Source organism: Rhinoderma darwinii, chromosome 8, assembly GCF_050947455.1.
Source record: "Rhinoderma darwinii isolate aRhiDar2 chromosome 8, aRhiDar2.hap1, whole genome shotgun sequence".
Lineage (NCBI taxonomy): Eukaryota > Metazoa > Chordata > Amphibia > Anura > Rhinodermatidae > Rhinoderma > Rhinoderma darwinii.
Window position 1 is genome coordinate 22,923,846 of NC_134694.1, and position 12,751 is coordinate 22,936,596.

The 12,751-nt window shown below is 40.7% G+C and overlaps 1 protein-coding gene across 1 annotated transcript in view; it reads left to right on the plus strand.

Moving 5' to 3' along the window:
- The first annotated feature begins 7,003 nt into the window (after positions 1 to 7,003).
- Positions 7,004 to 12,751, plus strand: part of NR6A1 (nuclear receptor subfamily 6 group A member 1) — a 220,898-nt gene continuing 215,150 nt past the window's right edge. The window contains exon 1 of the mRNA XM_075835503.1: positions 7,004 to 7,119. Coding sequence (XP_075691618.1) covers positions 7,077 to 7,119 — 43 coding nt within the window. The 5' untranslated portion in view covers positions 7,004 to 7,076. The remainder of the gene's footprint in view (positions 7,120 to 12,751) is intronic.

The window sequence follows — 12,751 nt, forward strand, 5'->3', positions numbered from 1 at the left end:
CCTGGGCCCTGGAGACTGAAGGGTGTATTGGCCCCTATGCTTCGTTTCTTCTGAAGCTGTCTCCCATAGCTTTCTCAGGTGATTGTTCAGAATTTTAGCTGCCAGACGGGGGAGGACGAGAGGTAGGCGGAGTAGGCAGTCACTGGGGCGTCATTAGGAGGGGGTGAAGGCAACATTTATGGTTAAAATAATTGCAGCTGATTAAAGAGAACAAACATCAAAATGCCATATGTACGAATCTTGTATATAGACCTGTATTAACAACATCACATTCGGTTGGAGAGGGGGTAATGGGTATTACAAAAAAAACAATACGCTAGGGATTGGAGGGGAAGCCGGGTGAGGTCTACGGGGCAATTAAATTAATGATTGTTCATTTGACAGTTATTATGATGAATTTCAGGAATCCCATCCTGATCCTATGTAAGTGACACTGGTGCAGGGCTTATCAGAGTTCTCTCTTTAGAGGAAATGAGTCATGGCATGATCACGACAGGGTTTAGGCCTTATTCACATCACAGGGATAATAGGCTGAGTGATGGACGTTTTTTACCGGTCGTCACACGTCTGCATTAAAATCAATGCAGCTCTATGGGGCTATTCACACGGCCGTTTCTTTTTAATGGACCGTGTGAACGGTCCAGGGAAAAAAAAGGAGATAAGGGATCTGTGAAAACGGGTTCCGCATGGGTGAAAATCGACTTTGAGAAATATCCGTTTTACACAGCCGATTTGCCACCCGGTCGTGTGAATAAGGCCTAAGCATCTGAATGTAATGGATAATGTTTCTATTATCTGACAGCAAGCAGAAGTTTTGCTGTGGATCAACACACAATGTATATGAGAATATATTTATTCTTTTTTCAAGTGATTCAGAATTTTTGTGTTTGATGTTTCTGAAATCAATTGATGCCAATATAAAAAGATCCTTAGAACTTAGAAGTAGAGATAACATTTATTCGCCTGATTCCAGTTTGAAAAATTCGCAAATTGGGTCCCGATTCACTGGCCATTAGGATGCATTGGGTGAATCGATTTGATGAGGTTTGAGATTTGCTTTTGGCAAATTCAGGAGAATCATAGGCAAAACGATTCTTTCATTGTATTCTATGAACTGATGATTATGCAGGTTGGTGAAACTGGCGGATTCGCAACTCAGGCACTTTGTTCATCTGTACTTATATAATCTCACGCTGGGCTAGCGGTATTTTTGCACACTAACACAGTGTGAGCACAGTCGCGTATTTCCTATTTGGATTGAATACTTCTCCTTTGTGCCATAGAAATGTCAGCAGTGTCAGGACTAGGTCAAGTGTTAGATTGGCGCTCGCCGGAGATTGCAGAAGGAAATCTAGAAGATTTTTCTCGTGCTGCACCAGTTCTCTAGAAAGCGCTACCCCAGACAATCAGATTAATTCCCAACATTTACAGTTTTAACCCCTTAAGGACACGGCCAATTTTAGCCTTGAGGACAGAGCAATTTTTTTTTAAATTCCCTCTTTGCATCCCGACGCTCATAACGCTTTTATTTTTTGTACGACGTAGTTGTATGAGACTTTGTTTTTTGCGGGACGAGTTGTACTTTATGTACGTACCATTTTTTGGTACAAATACATTATCGTTTAATTTCTATAAATTTTTCATTAGATTAAAATGCAGAAAAAAAGCAGTTGCGCAGCAGTTTTAATATTTTTTTTTTTACACCATACACCGATCATCATAAATAATGTTATACATTTGTTGTACAGGTTGTTACGGTCGTGGCGATACCAAATATGTCTGTATTATTTAATGTTTTGGGACTTATATTTTAAAAAGTTTATTTATTATATAAAAATGTGTGTTTCTGTGTATTTTATTTACTTTTTATTTATTTATTTACCATTAATTTTTTTTACATTCATTTAACTTTTTTTTTTTTATCCCATAAAGGGATTTATCATTTTGATTTTGATTTTGTAACTGTAATGTACTGGCATAGATCTGTATGCCAGTACATTAGCCTGTTACTGATCATACACAGGCAGTTGTTAGGGCATACTTCAGTATGCCCTAACAACAGGAAATATGTTCAGACAGCCCTGGGGTCCTTCACTGGACCCTGGGCTGTCTGGCCATACGAGTTGTGGGCTTTGATCGCGTCACAGTTATTTTCTGTGACGCGATCAATGTGCAGTCCCCTCTCTTTGAACGCCGCGATCAGCTGTCATCGCGGCGTTCAAAGGGTTAACAGCGGAGAGAAGATGTTTCTCTCCTCTCCGCTGTCAGACCGGGGCCGTGGCTATGTATTACTGCCGTTGCCCCGTTCTCGATCGCGCGCACAGACGCGCGCAGGGACGGCTGTCACACAGGACGAGTATGCTCGTCCTAATGCGCGAAGTGCTCGCCGCTCAGGACGAGCATACTCGTCCTGTGTCGGCAACCAGTTAAGGGTACCCAGAAAACACATCTTTTTAAACAGGCCTATCACATTCCTTAATATGACTTTTTTCCTTTTCCCCCTATTGCATTAGTCATCAGAACCGGAAACATTCATTCAGCAGTATCCCCCACACCCTAATGCCTTTCCATACATCACAACTTTCAACTATCACAAAGAGGGAGAAGCATCAAATGTTTTTCTTTTAAGCCACACCTCTAATTCCACCCAATCCCCGCCCATACACACACGGTTCAGCCCACACAGTATCAGGCTCCCATAGTGCCTCCTACACAGTGTAATACCAAATAGCTGCCCCCACACAGTATAATGCCCCCATTGCTGCCAACATACAGTATAATGCCCCCATAGCTGCCACCATACAGTATAATGCCCACACAGATGCCCCCGTACAGTATAATGCCCGCACAGATGCACCGTACAGTATAATGCCCACACACATTCTCCCATGCAGTATAATGCTCAAACAAATTCCCCATACAGCTTAATGCTCCATAGCTGCCCCATGCAGCAAAATGCCCCTATAGCTGCCCCATATAGTATAATGCCCCCCATACAGTATAATGTCCACACAGATGTCCCCATACAGTATAATTCCCCCATAGCTTCCTCTATACAGTATAATGCCCCATAGCTGCCCCCATATAGCATAATGCCCCACTAGCTGCCCTTATACAGTATAATGCCCCTTTAGCTGCCCCTAGTGCCAGTGCCCCTGTAGATAGTGACACAGTGCCCATCTAGATAGTGCCCCTATATAGTGCCACAGTGTCTATGTAGATAGTGCCATACCCCTCTGGAAGATAGCGCCACCCCATCTGGTAGATAGCGCCATTGGGACTCCCTCTAGGAGTGGAATCACTAGCCACAGTATAGGCCGAGGATTCCGTCCCTAGCGGGAAGCCCTGACGCCAGTGGCTACTCCTTGAGTGGAATCCCCTTTGCCTACTCTGGCCGGGGATTCAGCTAGAGGAGGAGCCCCGGGCGGCCGGCGGTATGTCCCTCTGTCAACTGTAAAGGCCGTCACGTAAAGGGTTTCCCCGAGCACAGCATTTAAAGAAGCGCTGTGCCCGGCGAGCGGAGGAGTTCCCTCTGCTCCTCCGCTCTGAACTAATTGTGAAGCAAGTGATGGTTCCCTGCTTCAGGATTGGGTTCAACTGTATCTGCGTCCTGAGGACGCAGATACAGTTGACAGTGGGACATACACCGGCCGGAATACAGGACTGTCCTGCTGAATCTGAGAAGGTTGGGAGGTATGCATTTCATACCTGTCATACAAAGATACTAGATGGTTGGATCATTGTACTAAACAAGCACTTCTTAAATTTTTTTGTCATCCATATTTCCTCATAAATTTGTGTCACCCATATTTCCTCATAAATTCTACCTGGCTGACAGTTATTTTACCGTCCTGACTGGTATTTTATGGTCAGGCCAGTGCTGTTTTTTTTTTTACCGACCTTATAGGAGGCCAGTATTTTTCAGTTGCCACCAACCATCTGGGATCCAGCAGGACAGTCCCGGATTCCAGTCGCTGTCCCGGGCAGTCGGTGGCATGTCCTGTCCATATATGGACAATGACGTCAGTAGATACTCCTTGAGCGGAATCCCCGTTGCCGATGATCTGGCCGGGAATTCCGCTCCTAGAGGAAACCCCTGAGGTTACTGTCCATATATGGACATTGACGTCAGGGGCTCCTCCTCTAGCTGAATCCCCGGCCAGAGTAGGCAAAGGGGATTCCACTCAAGGAGTAGCCACTGACGTCACATTTTGTGTCACCCATATTTCCTCATAAATTCTACCGGCCGGACAGGTATTTTACCGTCCTGACCGGTATTTTATGGTAAGGCCAGTACTGTTTTGTTTTTTTTACCGGCTTTATAGGAGGCCAGTATTTTTACGTTTCTACCAACCGTCTGGGATCCAGCAGGACAGTCCCGGATTCCAATCGGTGTCCCGCTGTCCCTTAGGATGCAGATACAATTGAATACAATGATGGAGTAGGGAGGCGTCAGCTCACTGCACCATCATTTACTATATAAAGCCAGCCGTGAGTGGCTTGGTGCAAACAGGCGCTATGCAGTGAGATCATGACGCCTGTATACACCAAGCCACACAGAGCACAGACCGGAGGAGCAGAGAGAATTCCTCCAAAAGTCGGGGGAACGGGGTTATGTAAGTATTTATTTTATTATTTTTATTAGACACAAAAAAGGCATCATACTGTGTGTGGGGTAGCTATAGAGGCATTATACTGTGTGGAGGCATCTATGGGGGCATTATTATGTGGGGGGCAACTGTAGGGGCAGTATTATATATATTATGGAGGCAATAAACTGTGTGTGGGGCAGCTATGGGGCATTATACTGTGTGACGGGCACTATGGGGCATTATACTATGTATGGGAGGCACTATGGGGCATTACATTGTGTGGGGCACTATAGAGGCATAAAACTGTGTGTGGGGCAGCTATGGGGCATTATACTGTGTGACGGGCACTATGGGGCATTATACTATGTGTGGGAGGCACTATGGGGCATTACATAGTGTGGGGAGCACTATGGGGACATGATAATATGAGGAGGGCACTATGGAGGCATTATACTGCGTGGGGGGCACTATGGGGCATTATGAGTGCGTTAATGAATCAAGTTAGCAGCCTCCCCCCCCTCTCCATAGACTTCTGTGTGTGAGGCTGGAGACGGATGACGGATTCTTAGAGATAAGAGGCAGAGTGAAGAGAATGGAGAGGATAGCAGCCTGAGATGTGAAGAAGGAAGCATACACTACCGTTCAAAAGTTTAGGGTCACTTATAAATTTCCTTATTTTTGCAAGAAAAGCACAGTTTTTTTCAATGAAGATAACATTAAATTAATCAGAAATACACTCTATACATTGTTAATGTGCTAAATGACTATTCTAGCTGCAAACGTCTGGTTTTTAATGCAATATCTACATAGGTGTATAGAGGCCCATTTCCAGCAACCATCACTCCAGTGTTCTAATGGTACATTGTGTTTGCTAACTGTATTAGAAGGCTAATGGATGATTAGAAAACACTTGAAAACCCTTGTGAAATTATGTTAGCACCGCTGTAAACAGTTTTGCTGTTTAGAGGAGCTATAAAACTGACCTTCCTTTGAGCTAGTTGAGAATCTGGAGCATTACATTTGTGGGTTCGATTAAACTCTCAAAATGGCTAGAAAAGAGAGCTTTCATGTGAAACTCGACAGTCTATTCTTGTTCTTAGAAATGAAGGCTATTCCATGCGAGAAATTGCCAAGAAACTGAAGATTTCCTACAACGGTGTGTACTACTCCCTTCAGAGGACAGCACAAACAGGCTCTAACCAGAGTAGAAAGAGAAGTGGGAGGCCCCGCTGCACAACTGAGCAACAAGACAAGTACATTAGAGTCTCTAGTTTGAGAAATAGACGCCTCACAGGTCCTCAACTGGCAGCTTCATTAAATAGTACCCGCAAAACGCCAGTGTCAACGTCTACAGTGAAGAGGCGACTCCGGGATGCTGGCCTTCAGGGCAGAGTGGCAAAGAAAAAGCCATATCTGAGACTGGCTAATAAAAGGAAAAGATTAATATGGGCAAAAGCACACAGACATTGGACAGAGGAAGATTGGAAAAAAGTGTTATGGACAGACGAATCGAAGTTTGAGGTGTTTGGATCACACAGAAGAACATTTGTGAGACGCAGAACAACTGAAGAGATGCTGGAAGAGTGCCTGATGTCATCTGTCAAGCATGGTGGAGGTAATGTGATGGTCTGGGGTTGCTTTGGTGCTGGTAAAGTGGGAGATTTGTACAAGGTAAAAGGGATTTTGAATAAGGAAGGCTATCACTCCATTTTGCAACGCCATGCCATACCCTGTGGACAGCGCTTGATTGGAGCCAATTTCATCCTACAACAGGACAATGACCCAAAAGCACACCTCCAAATTATGCAAGAACTATTTAGGGAAGAAGCAGCAGGGACAGGAGATGGCTTGGATAATTTCCTAGAACAAAAAAATATTGGGTATAAATTTCTACCTTGCCTTTTCCTAACCCTTGGTTGAACTTGATGGACATGTGTCTTTTTTCAACCGTACTAACTATGTATCTAAATCAGCCTCGTATTTTTCTGCTTCACACATATTTCGTGTGAACATAGCCCGAGAGTGAAGAGCCGAGGCCAGCCCTGTCTGAGGTTCCTAAACCTAAGCCCTCATGTCCACTTCAGTTATGTGACTCTCAAGTGACTGACTTTTATAAAATGCTGTATATAGTTTTATTTATATATTATTTTACACTATGATATTATATATAAACTTTTTTACATCTTATTTGATAGGAAGAAACTGCTTGCTAATAAGTTTACGTTCCCTATCTGCACTATTATTTATTTGACACTATAATAACGTTATTTTCCTATTCTCTATGACTACATTGTTGCTCCGTCAGCTCCAAACGGAATGCAAAACTACATTTCCCTAGAGGCCTTGCGCCTCACGTTAGACGTAGTGATGTCACGCTTCCGAGCCACGCCCCTCTGCCAGAGATGCCTGGCTGCACCCAGAGGATGGAGCAGCTGAGCGGCTGCTGCTGAACGAGGTTTCCCGGGATCCTCCACACCGCGGGACATGGATGTGGACAATAGTGGAGCCGGGCTCCTGCCTGTTACTGGTGAGAGGCACAAGTGGGTGTGGAGAGGAGAGCGTGGTATGCTGGGGGCAGCAGAGGGCACGCTATTATTTTGGGAAGGCAGAGATGCTGAATGAGAAGCTGGAGGCTGGACAGAGGTGAGGTGGTGTGTGGCAAGGTGATGCTGGGAGATACTGTGATATGAGACAGGCAGTGATGGCACTTGGTGGGGAATTTTGGGCAGCCAGGGTATAGTTCTAAATGAATTGACTGCAGGTTACCTGTCATTTACATGCACTTTTAGTTTAATTTTGTTAAACTTTGTTAGGTTTAATGTTTAGATTTTATGAATAAGCCTTGGTTTATATTCTCAAGCTGTGTTTAACGGGTTAATTTACTACAGTGTTTTATAACTTTGTAGGATAAATAATACACACATAACGGGGGTCTTGTATCAATACTGTCCATCATGTAAACTGTTAAAAATGTCACTTTCATTGGCGGCCAGTGCTCCATATGGCACCACTCTAATGGTCTAGTTGGCCATTTGTGTGTGTATCACTTTAAATATAAATAAGTACATTTTTGAACAAAAAAAAGCTAAATTTGGGGCATGGAGTTAAGAACATGGGGCACACTGAGGGTTCCCATTTTTTTGGTGCACTTTTGCCATGTTATGAAGTTTATCACTGAGCTCCGCTGTATTTCTATTTCTATAGAAAGAGGTAAAGTGTTAAATAGGATGAAGAACAAGAATTGGTGCCGATATGACACAAAGTAATTAAATCAATTGGGGACGTGATTTGGTGATTGTATTTGGAGCAGATTTGTCCTCATGGCAGTGAATAGATGGCATATGTGGGGCTTTATGTTTGGCCATATTTAGTTATGGATGGTGGCATTTATATTGTTGAGGTTAATGTAGAAAATGTGATGTGTTTTTTTTTTAATTAGAATTATTATTTTCTATAAAATGTGTATATATATATGTCAATATCACATAAAAAGTCTCTCCCGAGTGCACTAGATGTTTTCATATGATGTACTTTGTTTTTATAGTAAAAAAACAAAATCAAATGTCCATCTCCATTTTTTCATGTATATGTTACCCATGTTTTTGTATTAGGAATTCTGGGGGCTTATCACACAACATGAGGGGGGGGACGGGACATTGCATAGAATATTTGTAATCAGAATGGATTCATTTATTTAATATTCCTTTTAATTACATTTTGTAGATTTTACCACTATAAACTTACTGTACTGGGGAATATGGGCAAACCGGAAATGCACTTTGTACTGACTGTGACGTCTGCATTCTTCTTATAGCCCATCAATTTTTTTTAAAGTTTTAGTTTTCATTTTTTTTTAATGTTCTTTACATGTCAGTCTAGACTCTAGAGTGTTGACAATGTTCTTTAGTCATTAGTTAGCTGATCAGGTTTGGGACACTTGTCTAGATTTGGATATAATTCTATAGATATTTGCAGAAGACAGTATTTGATGAGTATATAAGTTAGATATATGGATTTGGTTAGGTATGAAGTCATCACTTATATAACTGTGTTAAGCATCACAATTTAATAATAATCTTTTCTAAAATTCTATATACTGTTTTCTATACACACACACACACACACACACACACACACACACACACACACGTATCAGTTTATGTACATATTATTCTATTATGTACATAATATACATACATTTTTCGATACATATTTATATATTATATAATTTTATCTACATATTATTCTTACATACATAGTTACTTAGGTTGAAAAGACACATATCCAACAAATTCAGCCTGTCCTGTACAATTTGAAATACATATTATTTTTCTGTGCCTATTATGTATTAAGTAATTACATGAACATATTTTTCTCTACGTATTTATGTATATGTTCTATATTGCATGCAGATTGCTTTTATGTACACATGAATATTGCCTCTGTATAATTTTACATTATATATATATATATATATTTGTATTTTTTTTATAATTTTTATTGCTTTAGCAAAACAATCTACAACTGCTCGGTATGTAGAATACACTTGATAAATAAATGTGTGTGTGTGTGTGTGTGTGTGTGTGTGTGTATATATATATATATATATATATATATATTCACACACATATATAAATAAATATTTTCACACATGTATATAAATATTTACACACTAACAAATATATATATATAGTGTATAAGTATTTACACATAGTGTGTATGTAAATATTTACACAGATGTATATAAATATATATATCTTTTTATTTATTGTATATTTTTGATCTATAGAGAATGGTGATCACCTTTGTATGTTCCTATACTGCACCGTGGTCTCGTGTAGTAATAACTTTGTCAGACCATGGGATAAGTTTGATCCTTGCTGCGGATTCTATAAAATGAGATGACGAGGTGATTCATTTATTCCTGGCATTGCCCAGGGGACGCTGCATGTAAAGGACTGTCCTTTTTATAATGAGGTCACTGCCTCCTCTATCCTTAAAGTTGCATCAGTTCTGCCCTGCTGGACTCTGTCACATGGGATATCCTATTCTGATTTTTGAGATAGTTTCCCTGGTTGTTTGTAAAGGAGATGTTTTTATTGGTAATGTGCGCAGAGCTTTGTGGGTGCAGAGCTTTGTGGGTGTCGTAAAAGGTGAACTTTTGAACTTGGAGAGATTCTGGAGCAATTAGCTAAAGCAATTGAATGGGACTGAGTTACAAGGGATCAAACACTGGCTGTAGAAGAAGCCGGAAAACTACTTTTATTTTATACACGTTTTATTATTTTATTCCTCATTTTATTATTACTCTTATTTCGCTCTCTCGTACTTGATGATTTTATATATTTAAATACTAATACTATGACTATACATAACCACACACATATATATATATATAAGGATGTAAATGTGTATCTGTACATAGGGATTAATTTCAAGAAGAAAGAAAATATAAGTAGTATTTTATAATAGAAATTGAGTTTAAATGAAATTTTGTAATTTTTTTTTTTTTTTCCATACTGATTTCCTTACATTAGATATTTTTGAGAGATGGAGAAAAACAAAGTCTGTTTTTCGGCCATAGTACGTTACAGCGTATGTCTAGGATGTGCCATTGCCTGAGATCTTCCAAGAATAACTGGTCCAAAAAGGTAAAAAAGGACCATGCCAATAAAGCATATTGGCCTCTTCGGCTCTTTTTTTCTGCCCAGCGCCAGGCCGATGTTCCTTGCACAGCACCTGGTCAGGAAAGGCTACACAGAGAAAAAGGCTAAAGGAGGATAAACCCCAAACGTTTGACTAGCTATGGCGTATCCTAGAATATACCCTCGCTTAGGTTCCTTTTACACGGACAGATAAACTGCCCGTAACCAGCGCCAATCAACGATATAGTAAGTCGATCGGCACTCATTTACTTTCATTTTTATGTGTCGATGATCGGGAGGGGGTTCGCACAACAATTGTACGGTCCTCCTCCTGTCATACAGCATCAGTTTGTCGCTGGGAAATGATCAAGAACGATCTTTCGTACATACAAACGACCGCTCTGGCGATCATCATCCCCTTTTGCCTTTAGCAGGAGGAGAAAAATGTTTTGTTAGGGTTGTCTCATCAAGACACCCCCTGTCTTTATGCGCTGTTTATACTTGATGCACTGATCGCAGGTACTTTTGGATAAAGAACTGCATTTTTAGGTAACGATTTACTTATTTTCAGATCTGTTTAAGGCTGGATTCACACACAGCATTTACTCGCGTTTTTGCTTGCATTTTTTTTTGCATTTTCTTTTTGGCCAAAAATGTTGCTTTAGAGTCTATAGTAGAAAATGAGAGAGCCTACATACTCGGCGTCTTGTATCAGCATTCTCTAGGTATGTTGTTTATTTTTTTTCTGTGATTTTTTTTTTTTTTTTTTTTTTTTTCAACAGACTTTTTTTTTTTTTTTACAAAATGTCACAAAATAAAAAAACGCCACCAAAAACATATGTAAAAAATGGCATGAAAAAGCTTGAAATGCTTGCTGTTTTTTTAAAATGCGTTTTAATATGCTGGAAAAAGTGTATGAGAAGGGGACCTAAGGCTATCCGCGCATAAACCTATCCAAAAGATGCCAAAGAACCGCTCTTTTTGGTATATTTTGACCCCATAGAAACCTATAAGAATGTTACGTTATACGTTTATATACTTTTTTGGTATATGTGATGTGAGTCAAACTTCTTTTGCCACCAATAGTTTGACTTTCTCTGTATAAGAAGAATTCTATAGACAGATTTGCTTATCTGCCATGAAGTAAACAAAGACTAAATAAGTCATTGAGATCACAGAATTTTGTGTAATGACCCAGTGACTCATTCATTCCTGGAACAGCACTTTATAGATGCTCAAACCAGATGCACTGGGGGAATTTAGTAGGAAAAACTAGACAGAATTGTCAGAAATAGGAGAAAAAAGGGTAAGGGTCTCTTACACGGCCCGACGTGGGCCATGTAAACAAGCACCGAGCGCCGAGACAGCTCATTGGTCAGTTTGTTTGCTCCTTTTTAAAAGGAGCAATGTATAGGGACCAGCGCGGTTACTACGATCGCTCGTCCTCATACATTTGTGTCATGTCGGCTGCACATCTCCCTGTTTACACAGTAAGATGTGCTGCCGACAATGATAATATTTTCGGCTTCATAAACGATAGTCAGACGATAAATGAGCGTTTGCTCATTCATCGGCTGCCCATTGCCCTGTTTACACAGGGCAGATTTTGGGAACGAGTGTTTTATATGAACGCTCGTTTGCCCCATAATTAGCCCGTGTAAAAGGGCCTTAAGAAAGGATGTAAAATAGCACCAAATTGACTGAAGATTATTAAAGACACAAAATAACGGTGCGCATGTAACGCAAAGAAAGGTGTCCAAGGCTTCCTTTACACACTTGTTTGTGACGTTATTCTTTTGTGCTTGCAAAATAGCTACAAATTTTATGTGTTTTTTGATGGCGTTCTCTTATTCACACATTTTTTACTTGTTTTTTTCCCCCAAAAAAGTCACAAAAATAAAGCACTGTTGAAGTTTGTTTCATAGTTGCTTATTCACTTACAGCAAACATCTGGTTTGATTGGTTTCTATGAGAAAACAGGCCAGGTTTTCTTAGACCGCGTTCAGACTTGGTAGACTTGTTGCAGATTTTCTGCCCGGATTCCGCACTGGAAATCTGCAGCAAAGTACAGTACATCTGAATGACACCATTACACAGTGACCATTGAAATCAATGGGCATTCTCATGTGATTGGGTCAGGTCCTCCAGAGCGAGACACACTCTTTGCAGCCAAGCTCCACTCTTAGCTCCTAGATAATAGTCCTGAATGGGGAGACCCCTACCCTATAAGATCAGAGTTTCCTAATTAAGACATGGTAAGTAGCCAAATATTGGGTTAAAATATGGTGCCAATACAGACTGGATATATATCGGGTTGCTAGTTTAATGTTCAGCTTTCCCTATCAGGGCACCAAACCGACTGGGTGCACTTAAAGAAGTCCTCGGAGAGGAAGATTTTACTTTTGACCATGTGGGTGTTGTAAAGAAGTGTATGAGGCCGACCAATCAGTGACCAATCAGCGTCATACACTTCTCATTGTTCCAGCCCAGCATGATCCACAGCACAGTGAGATT